The 22,393-nt window shown below is 41.7% G+C and overlaps 1 protein-coding gene across 3 annotated transcripts; it reads right to left on the bottom strand.

The window, feature by feature from the left end:
• Window positions 1-1,242: 1,242 nt before the first annotated feature.
• Window positions 1,243-20,492, bottom strand: thbs2a (thrombospondin 2a). 3 transcript variants are annotated; one of them, XM_008280666.1, is made up of 23 exons: window positions 20,243-20,492; window positions 19,751-19,822; window positions 18,965-19,518; window positions 18,410-18,494; window positions 15,943-16,142; window positions 14,520-14,660; window positions 14,341-14,434; window positions 13,783-13,953; window positions 12,799-12,975; window positions 12,269-12,442; window positions 11,334-11,461; window positions 11,070-11,222; window positions 9,673-9,891; window positions 9,465-9,572; window positions 8,492-8,651; window positions 8,273-8,391; window positions 7,946-8,180; window positions 5,859-6,086; window positions 5,461-5,732; window positions 5,282-5,379; window positions 4,941-5,080; window positions 3,734-3,764; window positions 1,243-3,381 (listed from the first exon to the last, which is right to left on the bottom strand). In XM_008280666.1, the coding sequence occupies exons 2-23, from the start codon at window positions 19,815-19,817 to the stop codon at window positions 3,378-3,380; spliced, it is 3,558 nt and encodes a 1,185-aa protein (XP_008278888.1). In that variant the 5' UTR covers window positions 19,818-19,822; window positions 20,243-20,492; the 3' UTR covers window positions 1,243-3,377. The 3 variants fall into 3 exon arrangements, with proteins under 3 accessions (XP_008278888.1, XP_008278890.1, XP_008278889.1); XM_008280668.1 differs by lacking the exon at window positions 3,734-3,764; XM_008280667.1 differs by lacking the exon at window positions 1,243-3,381 and having other exon boundaries at window positions 3,730-3,764.
• Window positions 20,493-22,393: the final 1,901 nt, after the last annotated feature.

Below are 22,393 nucleotides of genomic sequence, written 5' to 3'. Positions count from 1 at the left end.
TCAAAAATGACAATCTGGTGACGAGCAACATGTCTGTTTAAATACAAACCGACACCACACAATCATTAACTTTAACTCCTTCTGCAATGATGACCTCTTGGTGTCCATCCAAGATGCTCACCTCTTGGCGTTTCACTCTGAAAAATCAAAGTTTCCTTAGTTTGCTTTCAGGTAATCGTAGCCAGTTTTGCTTGAGGGTATTCATCCTTTAAAAAATGCCTGCTGGTTGCTAAATACTTGCCTCAGCAGAAAATGCTGGTTTACTGTGTCACACATTGACATCCTCTGGCAAAACTTTGTGAACCACCCTGGAACGTGCTCTGGGCTTAAAACCAGCCACCGTTGCCAGACCCATATAGCAAGTCTTTGGTGTGTGCCACGTGGACTATTCCAAGAACCTCAACCCAAATATCTCTGACACAGAGCTACGAGAGCAAGGCTTTGACTTACCCATTTTCCCTAATAGCGCATTTTTTTCCTGGCCTCACCACCATTTACTTAACCCCTTCACTCCCTGGTTTCTGCGCTGTGAGACAGATGGTTTGGTGAAAAAACACACACACACACACACACACACACACACACACGCACACACAAAACCTCTTCATCCTTCTGAGCCGCAAGATTCTGCAAACTCAGTCAGCACACTGTGACGAGGCCTCCGTGAAAATAATGAAAACTTTCTATTTTATTTTTTCACAATCAAGGGTATTTGAGGACCTGGGTTTGCAGAGGTGGGAGTTGAGACTCTTTTGAGACTTTTACAGGAAATTGCATGTTAATGTTGCAGATAGATTCCAGCTCATATCTGGATCAGACAAACCTGGTATGCGTGAGAACCCTTTCAAGTCACGTTTCCAGTGCATCCACACTTTGCTTGCAAGAGCGTGCAGCGTAAACTCACAGCAGATAGCCGACATGTTGTTTTTTTCACCACCATTTTAGAGATCTTTCAGAATTTTTTATTTTTAATTTTAAATGAATGTAACAGTCATGGCAGCGAGACCGTAAGCTATGACTGAAAATGATGGTTCGGATTATGCTTCAGACTTAAAATGATCAATCTGGTGACACGCTATATTTTCATTGTCAACAAGTGCTATGAAAAGACCAAAACCAAGTATGAACTAATCCCACTAATAAGTATCATGTGTGTTTCCAAAGCCTGATATATTTGTCTACATGTATGCTTCTCTTTACCGTGGTCTACAAACTATTAAAAACTCACAAATCAGGGTTGCATGGGGTGACGGGTTTCTTTATTAACACGGACCCAGATATGGGCACTGTGACAAATACTGCACTGCTGCCGCTATCAATAGCCCCTAACAAATGTAAAATTTCACCAACAGCTGCGGCTCCGGGTCAGAAGTCAAGGGTTCAAACCTCAGCTCAGCTAGCTGCCTCTGTTGGGTCCTTGAACAAGGCCCTCAACTATATCCGCTCCTCGTATCTTGGCTGACCCTGCGCTCTGACTCCAGCCGCCAAACAAGATGGACTATGTCAAAAGGAATATTTACAATTCCGTAATATAGATGTGACAAATACAGGTTTGCTTTTCTTGGAGTACCATTTGCTGGAACCTACAATGCCCAGCTGTTTATGTGAAAAATAATGAAACTAAATTTATGCAAGAGATGTTTAAAAGGTTTGTGTTTGGGGCCACAGACAAGGCAAAGAAAGTACAACAGCAACCAACACTGGCCTCTCTTAAAATGCACTCAGCTGATATTTGACACTGTTGTGCAGGTTAAAAGGCATTACGTTAATACTATGAGGTTACCGTCAACCCTAATGTACATAATCAACAAAGTGGTATACAAGGGATTTATTCATGAAACAGAACAATCTTACACTAATGCTTGTAGAAAATGTATATCTAACAACACAAGTATACAAAAACATTTACATTTTGTGCATTGCAAACTCTCAACAAGATGAACAAGATGGAAACCAAACATGGATGAACACGAATGCTATACAGACGAATGACAACAAAGTCAGTCACACACTTTGTTTTTAGACACCTTCATATGGATCCTTTTCAACCGGCACTACAAAGTTTCACGACATCCATAAGTGATACTTGCGACTAACATATGAATGAAAAAGTAAAAATGCTTTCACGGCTGACTGTTGAACCTCAGACTCTCAGGTGTTGCAGTACTTGGTGCTTGGTCTATGACATTCAATTTGCTTAGAATCTAGAACTGCAATTCTATTTGTTTCAATACATTTTAAACTGATGTTACTACCTTGGTGTACTTTCTTATTTTGTGTTTGTTTATGCTTTACAAGTAAAAAAAAAAAAAAGGAGAAAAAGGAGCTTGCTATGGTGCCAGTAGCCTAATTTGCAGCCAGTTTTACTTGAGGTACCATTAATAAGCTCCTCTGAACACAGAAAATCAAACAAATACCAAAGTGATACATCACTACGAGGACAATGAGGCCATGTCTGGACAGCTAAGTAAATAAACCTTTCTCTGGCAGCTACCATCACCGACATAAACATCTGCCGTGTTTACGTTTATGATTATTTAAAAGCAGCTGGTGTTTGTCTTTATGCTTCAGTTTATCTGAAAAGGTCTGAAAAAAACTAACAAGTAAAGGAGTGCACGACAACATGGAGAACCTTGCAATACTATATTGTGTTATCTCGACGTTTGTGATATTCAATTATACGTTTTGTCAGTGTAAACAAATAAATAATTATTTACAAACTAGCAAAAATGCAAACAAACAAAAACAAGCAGAGCATAAATAATTTACAAAAAGGAATTATAGTACAGACTTAGTATAAACATCTTTGGCACTTACTAAAATGGCTTTTTTTTTTTTTTATAAATTGTTCACTCAAGTTCTCCATTTAAAAAAAAAAAGAAAAAAAAAGGATGAAAAACATGAAGAGAAATAGTAACGGACTTGAGACAGCTAAATGATTATGCTTTGGTTACAGTTTATGTTCGTCGGACACTGTATGATCAGTTGTTCGGAAAACAGAAGGTTAAAGGTAAAGAACAACCGAGTTGCTGTAGGAAATCACATACAGCATGTAAGTGGTTGTACAATAAATTCTAAAATGTAGAATAGGTACGCGAGTTATAATTAGATATTCTGCAGAGGCTTTTAAGAAAAAAACAAACAAAAAAAAATGTGTCCACTCTCTCAGTTTTTCTTTCTCAGTTTGGGAGATGTACGTAAATCACCAGGAAAACTCAAATCTGCCACGGTTTCTCCTCCAGTGGATGGATTAAGGCAAAACATGGGAGTATGCAAAGTCCCATTTACATTGAAATGGATTCAGGGATGACGTGATGTTTACTTGGAGAGATTCTTGTCTTTTGCCCTCTGATGTTTTTCTGCCCGACTTGATTCAGTTATCTGCGGAAAGATTGAGAAAATAGCTTCCATTACCGCCACATTTATAATCAAAACTGGGACACTCGATGAGATTCGCGGTCGACAAGTGCCAAGAGCGCAGCAACAACATGTGCATTGTGTGCGTCAAAAAGCGTGTCTTCGGTAATGTGGCTGTGATTGTAAAAAGGCTGCAGGCTCTTTTTTTTCCCACTGTTTAGCACTCAGCAGAAGATCTGAAGTCCTTGGACTAAGACACAAGGCCTTTCACAATGCATCTGCGGCATTGTACAAGCTGACAAGCAGAAACGTAGCATGACAAAATCTTTGCCTTGCTTCAGCCAACGCACAACATGTAGCCCTTCTTCATCATTACCTTGTGAACACTGTTGGAAACTCCGGCTTATCTGAGGTTTAAAAAAAGATGTTAAAGGTTTGAAGACTTTAGCTACATTATAAAACATGGAGAAGGCTTTGTCCTCCATCCTCTGATCTTTGTGTTGTATAAGAATTGACATGTGTGGACCACCTTACATCCACATATGCTGTGCATGGACAGACGCACAGAAACCACAAGCACATATGTACCGCAGGGATTCCTTAAACATCTATATGTACATTTACCACAGACTGTAAATAAAAGATGAATGTAGCAACCGCGGTGTCAATCATTGGCTTGTAGACTACCTTTTTTTTTTGAAGTTTAGGATTTAGACGTCACTGTCTTGATCTTTAGAAACCTCGAGGACTCTATGCATGCCCATAAAGTAGTGACTTATCAATCACAAGGTAGCCATGCCCGAAGAAATATCCTGCTTTATCAGCTATTTTACTCTAAATGGGACCAAAATGAACATCATGCTGTGTTGAAGGAGATTTGAAACTAGCAACTGAGACCATAAACTAATTAGGAAGATGTTTACTGAGGTAACAAATCAACTGAGAAATTGGGTCATTTTCTCATAAGGTTCTACGCATCTGTACTTCTTTTACAACCACAGGAGTCGCCCCCTGCTGGACATCAGAAAGAACGCAGGTTTCAGTCACTTCGGTGTTGGCTTCACTTTTCAGAGGCGGCTCCGTCTATCTATTATAAACAGCCTATGACATTTCTGTATAGTTACTGAGCTGCATTTATGTGGCACAAATAATCACACCAAATTTTTTGTATATGTAGGATTATATTTCTACTGTAATTCACAATGTCTGTCTGCATATTTGCGTTCATCAGAAAAGTAGCTAACACAAAGGGTTCACATAGTTTCCCAATCCCATGAAAAAGTTTATGATGTCCTAACACTTTCCTCAGATGACCACATGTTAAGATGTGAATCCCTCACTGCTATTATCTATGAATAATTTCCGGTATCTGATAGCTGTAACAAATGCAATGTGGGGGGAAAAAAAAGTCAACACTGGTTTCTGCACTTTGTAAACATGTTGATAGCTGCTATTGTCAGTCTGCTAAGGTTGTGTGCTTTTCACGCTTCACATACTCGCACATATACACACGTGTCTGTGTTTTCTGTAACCAAACAGAAACATTTGTGGTTCTAACTTTAAAGTAAAGTGTTTGTACTAACCTCTGCACTCATACTTGAGGTCGGAGAAGAACACCAACTCTTGCGAGAAGACAAACAAGCCTAACCTTCCTCCGGCAAAAGTCTTGTCATAAACTGGTCCTGAGTCAGCCATGATCTGTTTACCTTCGTAGACCACAACCCTGCGGAATACAAGACAGACATAAACTTTTCAATGTGTTGAGATTATGATGTTTGCTGATGTACAGTACATTCTGTCGCAATATTCACTGATATGAGTTTAATCATGTATCTGTACCTCAATCTCAAACACTCCATTATGCATTTATCGCCTTTAAGAAACAGAAATTAATGTCCTTCTTCTGGTCAACTTTATGTCTTACCTTATAAAACCAGTCTTTGGTCTATGGATGAGATGCCACCTGTAAGCTGTGTAATCCTTCCATCCAATGTTTTTGGGGTCATGCCAGAGTGTACGCACCTACATAAAAAAAAAGTTAATGACAATTAATATTAGGACTGCCTTTAAAACAGACCACACACCATTTAGCCTGCGGCTCACCTGTCCTGGAGTGTTGCCCGTGTGCCACAAAGCATTCCTGAGGTTTTCTCCGGTGCCTGTGGTTGAGTTGACAACTTTGAGCGAAACGCCAGAGATGCCGAAGGCCTTGGAGGGCTTAACCTCCCAGTAAGTCTGTGTGATCTGCTTCCACATCACTACATAAAAGCGCCCACTCGACTGGTAGCCGAACACAAAGCCTGCATAGTCATCGTCTCTGTCTGTGTTCACGTACATGGTTCCACTGAAGTCCACAGCGCCGAACTCATCAAAACCTGTGACGGTGTGAAAAAAAAATGCCATGAGACACAAGGCTCTGTTCAGTCAGATGGAGTTTCATAACTTTCAAATGAACATGAAATGGCTCGTAAACAAGGCAGTAAACATATGCGTCTGCTCACCGACTGCAATGCCTGGGTCAGAGTTGGCTGTCTGGACCAGCTCTTTGCCCTGGTGTCGGACCACCCAGTTGGGATCAATTTGAGTGGTTCCCTTAGGATCCAAGTGGACCATCTGAAACTTCCTGAAGTCTGTCACACTGATGGCGTTGTTCTCCGGACACACATCCAGAATATCTGGGATGCTGTCATTGTCAAAGTCATCTTTGCAGGCATCTCCTCTTCCATCACCTGTTGAAAAAAGGTTTAACCTAATTTAATCTTCTGAAGTTTCTGGGCTGTTGTAACACCTTTAGTCACTGTAGGCTCATATTGCACTGCAGTGTAAAGTCCTGCACTTCTAAGGAAACAGAACAACCACTGCTAGAAGTAGAGAGAAAAGCTCTGATGTAGAATAACAAAGTTATAATGCCATAAATCTGGACTCAACTTTTACAACATTTTTCCAATGTGCCAAAAGGTGTTGCCACTACTAGAAAAATGGTGGTTCAACATGCTATAAATATTTTATTACTTACATTTTTCTATTTGCTTTCTGCAAGCACAGCCTGCAGTTCAGCCCGGCTCAGCCGAATTTAGGTCATGGGACTGTTAGTCACAGCTGAGTCACTAATAGCTTCATGTGTCCACCAAGGAACACCATTTGGTTTTGTTTGGGGTTTTTTTGTACAATTTACTTTTGCAGTTTTTAAAATGAAGCATGTAGAATAATGGAATTTTGATAAAATATCATGAATATTAGCTTTGATTTGGATCATTTTGCCAACAAAGTGGGACATCACACATTAGTAGTTCAAAGCTAAATGAAAAAATATTTCTGTTTTTACAGTTCCTGGCTCTGACAAATGCTGTAAATCTACAGATTTCTAAAAAAAGATTAAAACCCGCCTGCCAGTTTTGGGGTTAAGAGGGTAAAATAAAAATATATGAAATGAACGACATTTTTCTCCTATTTTTCCATAAGATGGAAAATATAATCTGTCTACAGCAGCTAGCGTGAGTGTCATGATACTTCCACTGCAGTGGATATTGAGGCGCTATTCCAAGTTATATTAAAAATGAATGGAAAAAATAGCAGCTCCTCACAGGAAACTGGATTTCATACCTTTGCCAAGTCCTCTAAAGCTTATAGCCATCTTCTCATGCTGTGACAACTTCCACTGATACTTGTAACTATCTGAAGCTCGAGGTCTATTCGCGCCAGACTGCAGGCGAGAAACCGACGGTGGAAAGGATGCCAATGGCTAATGAGGGCCACTGCATGGAAGTAGCTGGCTGCCTTCTGTCACCATCTTTGTTATTGCACGAGGAGCTCAAACGATTCTATCAAATAAACACTATCTGACAAGCTGCGGAGAGTGTGAAACTGCCAGTGTCCAGCGCCTTCCTCCCCTTTGCGGTCTGTTTCCAGTTACAGACAGCTGTACAAACTCCAGGTAACCCTGCTTAAATTGGGCACTGCGGATTAATCACGAGCAAAGCCTAAAGGAAATAAAAACTTCACAGCCTGGCGGGTGCCCTCCTGGGTGCCTCACTGAAGTCATGCAGAATGACATCATCCGTGCCAACCCAGTCGTTGACTCTTTCCACAGCCACCATATTTCACACCTGCTGCAGTGAAACTAATTGCTAACTCTGAAAGCATCTGGGAGAAGGCACTGTGAAGCCAGATTGGAACATCACTCAGTAATGAGTGCAAAGACTGAGTGCATGGAGTGCGTGGGAGAGAGACTATTTAAGCAAGCAGACAGAAAATACTGGCCAAGCTATAAATCTAGCTATAGATGATCAGTTCCCAGACTGACAAGTACAGCTGCTGTCTCAATAAATCTCCCACATCAGGAAACTTACTGTATATTTAATCCAATGTGCGAGTTGACCTAGTGTGCAGACGTGCAAAATACTACTACTGTAGCTTGGGAAATTAGGTACTGAGAGTTTTTTAGCAACCTTAAACTCATGCAACTCCTAACACTAAGACTTTGTAGTTATGTTGGAAAGTGTCTGTTTTCTTTGCACTTACATGTCTGTGTTACCACAATAAACAGCACGTGAACCACTGGACAGTTATGACAATTTGACATCCTCACCATCAGAGTCTAGTTGGTCAGCGTTGGGTGTTAGTCTGCAGTTGTCCCTGTCGTCAGGTATGCCGTCATTATCATCATCGTAGTCACACGCGTCTCCTTTGCCATCCTTGTCATGGTCAGCCTGGTTGGCATTGGCCACATAGGGGCAGTTGTCCAGATTGTTCTGATGACCATCCTCATCAATGTCCTGGTTATTGTCGCACTGATCTCCAACCAGGTCATTGTCTACGTCAGTCTGTTGGATATATATATACAAATGTTAGCGTTCTAAAACGGTATCAATGGACTGTACTAGAATGGGACATTATTTGAAGTGTAGTACATTACCTGATCGGGGTTGTGCAGCAATGGACAGTTATCACACTGGTCGCCAACTCCATCCATGTCAGTGTCCTTCTGATCAGTGTTGTATACATAGGGGCAGTTGTCACTCTCATTCAGAATGTCTAAGGAAAATAAAAGGAGAATTTAAGGTTCAGATGTAACTATTAGCTGCCATAGATGGACTGATTACAGTATTTTATCCATTAAGCTTGGCTATTGTACCATCTCCATCGATGTCGACTGCGCAGGCATCCCCTTCTCCGTTGTGGTCGGTGTCTATCTGAGCAGGGTTGTGTTCATAGGGACAGTTGTCACAGCGGTCGCCAACTTCATCCTTGTCAAAGTCAAACTGGCGAGGATTGTAAAGGAGGGGACAGTTGTCCTGTGACAGAAAGCAAATGTTTGTTATGGAACTGTTGGACAAACATGAATGTAATCATTATTTTTTTTTTTTTAAATAAATGTTCACCAATCATGTTTATATTGTGTGGTTCAGTGCAAATTAATCAAACAACTATTCCAACAAACTTAAAAAAAACCAAACTGTGTCATATAGTGGCTATGGGTTTTTTCAAACTGCAGTATGAGTACTACTGTAGGTACAGTGCTGGAAATTGCAATAAAAACAGCCCATTAACTGGCAAATTACACACTTATAAGGTATTTGTAAGTTTACACCGTAGAAAATCCCAGTCAGACTATAAAACCCCTGAGCCTGAACATGCCAGTGTTTTAATTTGCAGAGTTTAATGAGATACCTCAGCTGTCTTATCTGAAGAGCAACCAGACACTGTAGGTCTGACTCATATTGAGCTTTGGCTTCTTTGGGAGATGCACTAAACTTCTTTGGGAAACACTAAACCCATGGATTTTGTTTTTCCCTGACAGTTATAACACACTTATGTCACATTACGTGAAAAAACTTTCAGGCTTTCTATTTTATATGCTAACGGTAAAAAACTACAAATTAAATAAGCTTCGCTTTCAGTTTGTGCCATCTTGCATAATGTGACCTGAAAGCCTGGTTCAAGAACAGCACTGGTATTTCATTTTTTCTGCTGTAAAATAAAAACTTGCAAGTCAGTTCCAACGAGTACTATTGGTTGTTGTGACGCAATATGTTAATGATTATTTGTGACATTTCATTGTTTATGGATGCCATTTATTAGTTAGTGCAATTAAAAATTTGCCGTACCCTTTCATCCAGAATCCCATCGTTATCATCGTCCTTGTCACAAGCATCTCCTTGACCGTCTTTGTCAAAGTCTTCTTGTCCAGAGTTGGGAAGGCTAGGGCAGTTATCCTGAAATATTAGCAGGGAGTTCATGACTTTTACTGTTTACTGTGGAAGATACACCGCAAAATAGGCTACATCAAATGTGTGTGAAGTTCAATGGTGTTACCTTCTTGCAGTGATAAGTGGCGTTGGCACCGCACACAAGGTTCTGATTTGGCCAGCCATCCAAGTCCGAGTCTTCGCCACAAATGAAGCCATCTCCAGCATAACCGGTCCTGCACTCACACTTGTACATCGGGTCACTGAAGTGGCTGATGTAAATGCATTCAGCATATTTGTGACAGTTGTGGGTCTTGTCCTTGCACGGGTTCTCTGGCTCGCACACCTAAAGAAACAAAGAGGGCAGGGAAAGCTGTGTTATTAGAGTTGTCACTGTCCACATCCAGCATCAGCAGCAATGGATCTGACCTGCAAGAAAAAGATAAAAGATGGCCCCCTACAGCCATGTTTTTTTTTTTTTTTTAGAGCTCAAGTATCACAGCTCTCTTTTTGGAAGGCCCCTCCAAGCTGAAGGCTACTTCAAATCAAAATGAAGGTTTAAGGGAGAGATTTTGGACAAAGCCAAAATGTGCGGCACTTCTGGGCACGCTCGATTTTACTAGATCCCACTACATGCATCATACATCCCACTACGACCTACTGTTGCCCCTTTATTGCAGCGCAAGGTATTCACAGCTGCCACTCATTACCGGAGGATGAACCTAACTCCAACTTGGATGCCACTCCGTGTGCTCATAGATGCCAAAAGTGATGGCAAGAGCAGGCCTTTGATCAAAACTGTAAAATGGAGCCTCTTAATGCCAGCAGTGAGACAATTCCCTTTTTCCCAAATCAATTTGTAAAAGCGGGGCATCACATCACAGGCGGGCAGCTGCAGAGGCCGAAGAGTAGCAAAAATGGTACACGAGGGATGTTATGCAAGTGGTGGTCAAGGTGGCACGGCGAGTTTGTCAGTTTTCCAGGGACTCAGTGATCACGAGAGAGAAGGAAACAATTGGGCTCCAATCAAGTAACTAATCTGACATTTATGACATATTATATTAGCTGTAATACTGCTAAAATGTTGCACTTATGACAGGGGTGGGAAAGTGGAAATGAAAGAGGGAAAAAAAGCAAAGATTCCTTTAACATCTACAGTGAAAATACAGTATCAAGAGCTGTCTCTGATATTACACTGAAAGTACCAGAGATGTGCAACATATGTTTGTTGTTAAGAGTTACCACACTCTCCTCCCACTCCTTCTGCTTGCTGATATTGGGTCAAGGTGAGTTACATTCATATGTGGTGGCCCAGGGCCTCCCGTCCAACACTGTGCAAACACTCTCACTGCAAGGATAAGGCTTATAAATCACTTGACCTGCTGCTTCAATCATTCGTAAATTTGGATACAAACGCAGCTGCCTTTGAAAATCTGCCTGGAGCTAAAGGTCCATGTCGTTTACTTCTTCAAGTCTACCACTGTTTGAATGGCATCCTACCAGCGGAGAATAAAATCAACTTACTTGTTTGTTCTTCTTGGCAGCTTCCACGCCCATACCGTACGGCTGGGTGCCCTTATAACGCTTTGGACAGGGCAGACAGTGGAAACCTGGATCAGTGTTGATGCAGCGCTGCGTTCCACTCACTTTGTAGCAAACATCAGGCACCATGTCACACTGGAGGAGGGAAAGAAAAACAAATCGGCAAAATGCAAGACAAATAATTACACGAATGGAGTGTCAAATACAAGTACAGGCTTTGCATGTAAGAAAAACAGCAACTTTTACCTCATTAATGTCTTCACAATGGGTACCATTTCCACGAAAACCAGCAGGACATGGGCCACACTCCCAGGATCCATCTGGAGAGCTGCTGCAATCCACTCCCCCGAAGCAGGGGTTAGACAAACAGCCATCTGTGAGGGATTTAGACGTCAAGATTGGATACAAACAAAGGACTCTGATGTAAACATTGACATATCTATGTAGTGTGTCTCCAAATGATGTAATTTTAATTATTTCTATCTCAACTTGATGCTTCATGATCAAGCCCCCACCAGCTCTGCATTTGACTTTACTATGACTATAAAGGGTAGATTCACCAAAATCACACAAAAGCTCAGTTTTTTTTTCCTCCATGAACTCATGCAAAAAGCTTTGGTTTTTATTTGCACAGGTTTTGGACTTTTGCCTCCACTTTGATACAGTTGAGGTAAATAGTATGGTACTGGTTATTGTTTGTGGTACAACATCTCATTCCAGAAACAAGAGTCCTGTTACTAATGAAGAGTAAATGAGAAAATAGGTTTTTTTTCAATAAAACGTGAGCCAACCCTTTATAGCCTGCATTTGTTAAGAAATACGCAATAAACTCAGAGTAGCAAGACTAAGAGTACACAGGCATGCTAGCTACACCACATAGCTGCAGTGCTGTGAGCTTAATGCTTACATGCTTAAACTGATAATGTGATCATGATGGTCACACTCAGTATCCTACAACACTGTGTGACAATAACAGCTAGGGTTGATGGGAATGTCATACATAATCGATAGTGACACTACAGCAAAAGATCCCCATGGATGTCTGTACAAATTCTATTGCACTGCCTCAAGCATTTGTTGAGATAATTCAGTCTGGTTTAAATTGTTGGACTGACAAAGCTGTTTCCTGAGTGTGTCTCTTTCATAGCTGAAAACTTAATGCAGAGTTGACTGATGCTCACCAATAGGACACTCTCTTGAGTTACAGCTGTCGCTGTCAAAGGCCTCCCCGATACACTTCTTCCCACCGTGTTGAGGTTGAGGGCTGTTGCACTCTCGTGTACGAGTTTTGCTTCCGCCTCCACACGTTGCTGAGCAGGTTGCCCACGGCGACCATGGTCCCCAACCACCATCAACTGAAAACAAACAGAGACAGATGCTCAGGTATTACTCTTTGACACCAAGTGTATTATTCCTTAGATATTTCAACTGTAAATACACATTAAAAAGTACCAAATCTAAAAGAAAAAAAAAAAAAAAACAGCCTCAAAGTCAGAAGCCTGGAACTTAATACTCGAAGGGAAAACATACTGAGCTGATTTGGGTCAACATTTCCTGAAAGATTGACAGGAGGCCAGTCCAAAACACATGGGGAATGTTGCCTTAGGGGAGCCATGAGACATGAAGAAGTCTGGCATTCGGACAGAGGTGCTCGTCGCCGTAAAGGGGATTCTGCTTCTGAGTGTCTGTCTCACGAGCTGAAAACACTCACTGGGACACGGCTGGGCAGTGCAGCGCTGAGTCTCTCTCCCACTTCCCTCGCAGTCTTTTCCCCCCAGCTGCGGCACGGGAGCGTTGCAGTGTCGTATCCTGGTGATCTGTCCTTCTCCGCAGGTCACCGAGCACGACGACCACGGCGACCACAGGCTCCACCCTCCGTCCTGGCGAACTGGGGTATCAAACATCAAACGTATCAGGCAGAGATCACCAAAAGACACACATGTCATGTATTATCCTCTGCATTTCCATTCAAGCCAAATAGTTACAGACGTGTATAATTTGCAAAAGTAAAAAGAAGACGGCCACCACATTTTCTACAAGTAAACATTATGTGATGCTGGCGACGACGGCTCACTTTCAAAGATGTTCTAAGATGCTTGTGCCAGTATTTATGTCACTGTGGGTAAACTATCTTCTAGCGGTTAGACTGATTCAGTCACTCACACAGATGCAGTGTAACGTTAGCTGCAAGCAATAACACATGCTAATCCCAAAACCTATCAAATACCCAATTCTTCAGTTTCAGCATCCAGCATAATTCTAGCAAAATCACCACACCTCATATATAGTGCATCCAATTCAAATTCATTAATATTTTATATTTTTGTATGGAAGATATTAGTGAGTCACTGCACTGTGGAACACCCTCTCAGCCAGTGATTTATTTGGAATTAACTTGGACTGGGCACACCCTGCAACCCGACCATGCGATCCAGCTCTTCACTCAAATTCAGCCACACTAGGATGGATCCAGATTTATGGAGGCATGAACTCGGTCTTTTGCACTTTGGAGGATCTCATCTCGTTTTTTAACTGAGTTTTTCCACAGTTCCATCACAGTCCTCCCTCCCCACATGTCATACTGCTGCTCGTTTTAGATTACCGAAAGGCATGCGCTTTGATGAAGATAATATCGCAGGCATTCGCTACTGGGAGATCAACTATGAAGTACGTTTTTTTCAACACATATCCTCACCGCGGCTGTCACATTTGCCAAGGCTGCACTTGCGGGTCTGGATCGAAGCTCCGGGGCAGGGGTTGCTGGTTGCATCGCATGACCGACCCCTCTGTTGAGTTCCTATTCCGCAGGTGACCGTGCACTCAGTCCACTCTGACCAAGGGGACCAACCATCCTCAGGTTCTATAGCTGTAAGAAGCAAAGGCAACATTAGTTTTTTAGTTGTTTTTTTTTTTTTTTGCATAAGAAACACTCCCACATCTACTCATTTGACAGAACAGTAAAAGTACCGTAAAAAAGGATCACAAGTGCATTTATTCCTCTTTATGTCAGCCTGTTTATCACATGACATCATCTGAAGAACCCACAGTAGCCATTCAGAGTGTCTACCAATAAATATGTGGTTTGCTCCCAAAGACAAACTGGCCGCAACAGTCCTGTGGTATTAAAGTTTAATATGCATGGAATATTGTTTTTATGGCATATTGCACCATTAATTTAAAACAGCATGCATGCATAAAATTGTGTGCGTGTTTGTAATTGTGTTTATGTGCTGAGGAGGTTCGGACTACTTACGCAGACACACAGGGCAGCAGTCGCCGTCAATAAATGAGGGGCTGGCACAGGCCACTGGGGGGCATGTAATTTGGTGACACACAATCTTGGACTCCTGCCATCAGGTAACATTAGAGATAGATCAGTGTCATTGATATCCATAGTAAATTTGTTCATATTCCCATATGACTTTGTACTACCTGGCAGGTACATTTGGTGCAGCTGTCTACAACCCAGTCTTCCTTATCCTCAAACAGGCGGCCATCCTGCCAGCACATGTTTTTCTCTTTAGAGTTCGACATCCTCCCAAGGACCTCCTTCATGACCGTGTTCTCCTCTGTCTGAACATACAACAGCAGACAGATTTGCAGTCAGAGAGGAGATCAGTCAGAAATGATTAGGACACACTCAGGATAAAAGTATATCGCCACTCGCGGGGAGAAAGGCACACCTGCTGACAGGCTGATTCTTTTAAGGGGGAATGTGTGAGGTTACTTTTCACCAGGTGGGAAGAAAAAGAGTCGATTCTGTAGAGCAGAAGCCCTGTAGAGCTGCTGTAAACTTTAATATTATTCACATAAAAGACTACTTCTGGTTAATATTAATCAGTATAATGCACAAACAATCCACCTCTCCGACTCAGTGGTGCCTTGAGGTGCACACCTTAACATCTTTAGATATCTTTCTTTCTAATCACTTCATGTGAGATCAAAGAAAATTTAAAAAGAAAAAATAGTCAATTTTATAAACAAGAATACTTTGCATCTTATTACAGTAAACTTCTTTACATCCTTTCTGCTTCTCGGAAAACAGCCGACTGAAAAGTGCTGCTTAGTTACGCACATTACAACCTTCAGCCCAATTGGAGACCAGGGGATCTCTGGCTGGACTCAACGCTTGGGAACTGTCAGTCGATAAACTGCTGCCAAAGATTTGTGTGTATGTGTGTGTGTGTGTGTGTGTGTGTGTGTGTGTGTGTGTCCTCCTGTTGGAAAAGGGAGACAGCAGTGAGCAGCACTAGAATCGAAGACACCACTCGGTCTGGAAGAGCCTCAGGGACCCTTCTCATACCAGCCGCTTTTTTTTTTTTTTTTTTTTTTTTCCCCCAGGTTCATGCCCAGACTCTCTTATTGCTGGGAGGCTCCCAGAGGAAACACATGGGCTGTTTAAACAAAGCCAGACATTAAACTGGACCCCATCACTGCCAGGGGAACACTTCCTATATCCACATGTAACATGTCATAAAATCTGTCTGACTCACGCTGCCACAGATAGCAGGAGTCAAACGGGTTCAGCCATCACAGGCGACTCTATAAACAGTCCTGCGGCTACTTACTGTTTGCTTTCAAACCAATGTAGGTTACCTAGTAACCTAATTCAAACCTCTTACCTTCTGGCTACTGCACTGAGGACCGTATCATTTATTTTCCTAAAATACCAATTTTCTCCAAAATGTTCTTCCCTCACACAAAGACAGTTAGTTTTACATTCATCACTGAAACTGGCCAGTAAAGTAGAGCAAAACAGACGGTAGCTTCTCTAAGGCAAACATAAGTCAGGATTATATTGATTTACACTTAGTAAGAGCGATTCGGTCAGGTTTCCACATTTGTCACTACTTACCACTTTTTGCAAGCCATCAATAAGGTTGCTGACGACAACACGAAGGCCCTTGAGCTCCTGGAACATGGTGCTAAGTTCCTCACAGGAGCGTTCACACATTTCTGCTCCCAAGTCGTCTGTCTTCTGACCTATAATGTTTGTAGTGATGGAAGGACTGACATCCACGATCTCTGTGCTCTCGCTCACAATGTTGGCGTCATCTGAAGGAACGAAACAAAACAGAGCTCAGTGGATCAGAAAAGTGAGCAAATGAACGAGTGACATAAGCGGAACAAATCTGAGAGATATTATGGTTGAAACACAAGATCAGGAGAAAAGAGTTCTGTTTTCTTGTAGTTGGCCAAAAGATTGCAACAATGCAGTGATTGCAATGTTTATTACGTTTGCGAAACCACATACCCAAGCAGTGAGTCTGGGTGTTCCTCATGTGATGAAAAAACCACACCGTTCACCATAAATCCTCCCTGACCTTTTAATAAGTGGACACGTCCAATATGAACTTAACAGACCTGTATGACCACACAGATGGATTTAAAAGGAGCCACTCAAACTCATAGTCCCGTCATTGCAGCTCAGAAGCTAACCTTGTCCAGATATCGACACACCAGAATTCAAAGTGCGTAAAAATCCCTGAATCACAGCATGAATAATTCACTCCTGACGCTGAGGGGTTTTGTACTAGAAAGGTTTCCTTCAGTGCACATTGAGAAAGGGAGCACAAACTTCAAATATAGGGTGGTTTGTAGGGCATAATTAGGCTAAATGATAAGTTTTCCTTGCACAATCAACAAATCTGGAGGAGGAAGTCTGGCCCAGAGTAACGTGTCTACCAGCTGCGATCTTTGTACAACATTGACAGGCGACAACACGAGTCAGGGCAGCTTTTGTGGGGTGGAATTTGTATTAAACACTTTGAAATAATAATTACTCACAGTCCTTCAATTTACCCCTCAATTTATTCCCCCAATTTGTATCTCAAACTACTGAACTCTGGTTGTAATGTGGTAAACCTTCTGAATGTCTGATGCCCAAAGCAAACATACAAGAGACATATCAAAGCTCCATGGAATTGCTGTCATTCAGCCAAAGCACAGCGCATATCTGCAACTGGTTTGGATTTCGCTATGTAAATTGGTAAAGATTAATAGCAGATCGGGGACTCTAAATCAAGAAGGCATCCAAATTACCCAGTGATGTCCCACTGTAGCCAACGTTGTGTTTTCTTTCCTCTTCAGTCTGCTGGATTCATTTGAATCTCAGGAGGGCTTCACACAGTGTGCGCGTGTGAATGCGTGCTAGGTCGCCTGTGAAAGTATTTACACATTCTTCTCTCGCTGATAGACATTCCCCACTTTGAAAACGTAGATCAAGTGAAGAATTTAAAAGCGGACGAAAGCTTGGGCAATTTTAATTGCTCATTAATGTCTAACATGACAGCTTTTATGAGCGTGGGTTGTGTGGGTTTATGAGTGACTTTTAGCATTAAAGTTTCCTCCAGCGTAGAACCTTGTGTGGTTACGCGCCAGCATGCCGAAAACTTCTAGATCTTGATGACATTCGTAAAACAAATAAACTCATTCAGCTGGAATTCAACACTGCTTGTGGCCGCAGAAATGCAACAACCGCTCTTTCCCGCACAAAAAACGCATACCGCATATGGATTTGCTTTGTCACAGAGAACCGAAGACTTGGCTTCCAGATCTGGTGACCCTTTAGGTTTGCTGCAGATGATGAGTATGTATATATTTGCTCAGATATCTGTATCTTTTGAGTTGCAGCCGCTCTCGGTCTGAGCCCCTGCTGAGGGCCACAAGGTCCTATTCCTCATCCGAGCAAAGCTTCAGCTGAGAAAAGCAAACCAATCAGCCAATTCATGACTTCACTGTGTGAGTGTGTGTACTTGTGTGCGTGTGTGCAGCTGGAAGTGGAAGCTCCCCTCTCTGCTGTATAGCACTCACTTTCTCTTTTCTATTTTCTTTCCCAGGGTATTATCCCAAGTCCACTGCCAATGGAAATAAATGTAAGCATCTGCATCTCCTTTTGTTCACCGTGCTCACTGCTTGACCTCAAGCCACTGCACTGACACTGCTTGAACATGAAGTAATGGCTCGTGGTCTTGCCACATATCAAATCGGCAAACTCTTTGCTCCATTAAAAAAGGAGCTAAATTCATACAAAGGGAGTCAACAGAATATGTTAAACTGTGGTTAATACTTAACAAAACACAGACACTGTGTCAGAGGATTGCATGTGAGGGAGTTTTCCATATCACATCTGCAAGGTATCAGGCTTGAAGCAGTTTGCAAATATAATTATTTTGACTCATCATTTGGGTAATGAAAATCACACAGAATGTAAATGGGTTGCACTCATCCAGCACAGCAGGAACCTTTGGGTGAAAGCTGGTTGAAACCCCAAAATGATTATTCCAAAAAAAGACAAAAAGAAAAACTAAATCCATTCTTACCTTGTTTATTGACCTCGCAGTCTCTGCTCAGGAGGACGTCTTCCACTGAGGTATCAAAGATGAAAAACACATTCTGAAGAAGGCCCTGTTTGGAAAGAGAAGATGTGTCTCAATCACTGCACTCACTGTCATTAGAACTTTTGACTCCTTCAATGTATTTCAGAAGTGACATATGTCAAATTTCAATACGTTCCTCTTCAAAGCATAAGCTGGGATTTCTACCAAACACATTCACACTCCAGCATGGAAGTTTACTCTTGACCCAGTCACACACATCCACCCTTATTTTTAAACACAAGGGGAAATTTAGAGTCTATATTTGGAGTCTTTTCCATACAGACAGACCAGGGCAACACTGAGACACCCTGCCAATTTTTGAAGAGGTCTCTACTTTTGGAAACTCCTGTTTAAACGGACCTTTCATTATAAGCTTAGTGAGAACCACATTTTTTGTTTGTAGAACCCTATGAGAAGTAGCAAATACTGTAGTTGTAGTTCCCAAATCTTGGGCAAACCTTTGTCTAGTTACTATAAAAAAAACTGTCTCTGTCTTACCCTAAAGTGGTTCTCACGGATGGATCCCTTTGCCACATACATGCGGCCTCCTTCAGCCTGCAGGTGCTCGTAGAACGGCTCATCCAGGATGATGCTGTCGATCAGGTTGCAGCCCACAAACAGGTTTGCGTTCTCCCCGTGAATATGAAGCGTGATATTCTTCCACTGCGAGTCAGACAGGTCCACATCCTCGAATGAAATCACGTTCTGCGAGCCGTCCACCCAGTATACGAGGTCCAGAGTGTTGGCACGTCCGTTGGACACGATCTCAAACTGCCGCCGGCCATCGTCATCCTCCAGAGCAATCAGGGTGCCCCGTGAGGCACGGTCCTGGCGTATGCTGGCTACAAACACAAAGCCTTCATTGTTTTGGAACTGGCGGAGGATTTGCTTCAGTATGGGGGGGCTCACTGGGGGCAGGTGGTCGAAACGGATGAAGCGGTAGGCAGGGGCATCTGAGTTTTGGCCCCGGAACTGTTTGGCCCCCAGAGTTTTGCGCGTGATTTGGCTGATTTCAAACAAGTCGAATGATGTCTCGTCCTCCTGCTCACCATCTACGAGTCAGACAAGAGGAAATGCAAATGGACAGTTATTGTACCTCAGGGGCAGAGAGGAGCCAAACAAATGGCAACATGTGGACTGCGGTGTCACTTTAAAAAAAAACTTCACTGGAGTGGATGATTGCACAGTAAGTTATCATCAAAAAACTGGGTTAGTTTCTGTCATTATCATAACCATATTAATATCTATTAATTATTATAAGGCTGCAATGCATTTTCCACTTACCTTGAGGTAATGCTTGAAGGAAATTAAGTGATAATAGCAACAAGAAGAGACTTCTTCTGAGTATCATATCTCCTTCAAGAAACAAAGACATTGTTTTTTGTTAGTTTTTGGGTCTTTTTTTTTCTTCTTTTTTTCTTTTTCCAACATCCTGGGTCCATCTAACATGTTAAGTTTGCACTTAATTTGCACTAACCAGTCAATAGTAGGACAAAAGAGTAAAATAAATGAGCTAAAGGGAGATGATGAAGCAATGCTACAATAGGAGATAGACTTACAGTAAACAGTTTACAGCACAAAAACGTCTAAACTTTATATAATATCGCTATTTTACGGAATAAAGTAGCATCTCGTGTGTATCTTTTTGTCTTTTCGTGCAACAGGTAAAGAATTACTTAAAGTGCATCGCTGATAAATTTGCCTGACACTGTCTATCCACACAGGAGCAATAATACAAAAAAAAAAGCTACTGTGCATCCATGTAGCCTGACTCACCTGGCGATTTCAGTTTTTATTTATATTTTTTGGCTTTTGTCAGAAATCCAGCGACAAGAAAATAAAAAAAGGAGTTAAAATCGCAAAAATAGTGACTTATTTGATGATTTGAGCCGACGATTAGATGAATGAGAATCGGTATCTCCAGTTAAAGCCCGTGCGTAAAATGCGTAAAAGTCCACTTTGGTTCGCTACATCCACAGTCTGGAGGACCTGAGGCACAAACAGTGACTGAGGCGCCCACCTCCCTCCTCCTTATATAGAGGCTCGCAGAGAGGCTGTCAATCAAAGTCTGTCGGGTCTGAGCAGTTTGTGGTGGGTTGTTAAGAGACAGAGTTACATAATTATCTTCCGATGGCGTAATTTTCTTATCCGTGCTCACACACGGAGACTGGATTCGCGAGCCCTCCCCTCCTCCCCCCCATTGTGATGCCAACCGTCCCCTCCCTCTCAAACCCACCTTTCCCCGCTGTGTCTGGAGCTAATTCACTTTCGCTGGGGAGGAGATGGATGGATGTGGGGCTGTTTTGCTCAAAACAAAACAAAACTAACAAATTAAACCGCTGCAGTAACAGTAGGTGCACTTCATAAAAGTATTGTTGTTCATTTAATAACAGCAGAATGAGAACAAATTCTGCTATTTGTGGTTTGTTAAACATCTTTGCCAACATATCCAGCAACATAGTGGTGAAATTTCCTTAATTTTAAAGATCTAAAAGAAAATACATCCAAACAGAAGTTTAAAGAAAGACACTGATGCTGTTTTTTGACTAAAAGTGTTATAATTTAAAACCCTAAAATATCAATAACTCAGAGTGAGAATCCTAGCTATGTCTGCACTGTGAGACAGAAAAATAGAACACGAAAATGACCTCCAATACAACAGATACTTTGGATGCTTCCCCTTTGCTGGCAAGCAGTGTCTTGCGTCTGGAGACTGTCATCTTTTTGCCAAGGCTTCCCTCTGCGGTGTCAGAGTCTCATTCTTGGAGCCCTGTAGAGGGATCCTAGCGCTGAATGTGGGTAAGCCTTTGCGTACCAATAGGATGCATCTCAGGGATGGTTTGCGTCAATTGGAAATGTGCATTCCATTTAGAGGAAAAAAAAATAAAAAAGAGTGGGGGGGTGAAGAACACAGAGTTTCTTACCAAATGAGGTGATTGTCTTTGGACTTACTAACCTGACAGAAATTAGAAACAGTCGAGGACAGTTAGTCAGACATACAAGAATTTAATGAGGCTCGCTGATGATACAAGGGTTCTGCAGTGACCAGAGTGCATCAGATTAAATCTGTCGAGGGTGGAAAAAGTTTTAAAAACTCGACAGACATGCTCTAATTAGACATGGTAGCAACTGTCAGTTTGTCGTTTCTCATGTTGGGTTTTAATCATTTTGAATGTGTTCTTTTTAAGTAATTAATCATCAAAGTTATAATGTCCGTTCTGGAAAAAAAGACTTCAGTAGCTGGCTTAGTAATAATCTGGAATCTGTATCTCCTAGTTGGACAGATGCTACTTAACCCTCTGAACCCTAAGCAGTTTATGACTGTTTTTTTTGTGCCTGTCACATTTTTACTCACTGTGGGTTTATTTTTCACGACAATATAAAGTCCCGCACCTCTTTGGAAATAGCACAACCATGGCTGGAAGTAGAGAGGACTCAGAAATGTATTCTGTGCAGCATGACATCGTTCTAATGGGATTAATCACACACACAAAAAAACTAAAGTTGAGAGTTGAACATCGACAACATTTTACAAATACCTACGGCTGTTAACAATTCTGGAAAACAGAGGCTCCACATGCTACAGATATTTTAACATTTTAACAATCTTCGTAAGATCATAGTTTTTTTTTTTTATTTGACTCTGCACATCAGCTCTAGATATTTAACAGTTCACCATGCAGAATGTATCTTCCAACAACTTGCCGACAGTTTGCTTCACTTCATACCTTTTGTGAACCATGCTGCATGTATTTTATTAATCACATTTTGTTCATTTTGCTCTCGTCTACTCTTGTCACATGACTGCTGCTTACAGTCAAGTCACTTATGACTTCTTACTTTGCATGGAACACAGAATTTTTTGTTCTTTCCAGGATCTGGTGCAAATATTTTTTGTAGAATAAGTAGTTTTCAATGTAATGTCCA

Source organism: Stegastes partitus, unplaced genomic scaffold (assembly GCF_000690725.1).
Source record: "Stegastes partitus isolate 25-593 unplaced genomic scaffold, Stegastes_partitus-1.0.2 Scaffold206, whole genome shotgun sequence".
Classification (NCBI taxonomy): Eukaryota; Metazoa; Chordata; class Actinopteri; family Pomacentridae; genus Stegastes; species Stegastes partitus.
This window is presented reverse-complemented; position numbering and strand designations above follow the sequence as displayed.

What these genes read in the sequence shown, in the direction of transcription:
- thbs2a (XM_008280666.1), bottom strand. Translation starts at nt 19,817, where the DNA reads ATGATACTCAGAAGAAGTCTCTTCTTGTTGCTATTATCACTTAATTTC. An exon ending in CACTGCCCAGCCGTGTCCCA is followed by an intron (nt 12,443 to 12,798) that starts GTGAGTGTTTTC and finishes GTTTGTTTTCAG; the next exon opens with TTGATGGTGGTTGGGGACCA. An exon ending in ATGGGATTCTGGATGAAAGG is followed by an intron (nt 8,652 to 9,464) that starts GTACGGCAAATT and finishes TTTCTGTCACAG; the next exon opens with GACAACTGTCCCCTCCTTTA.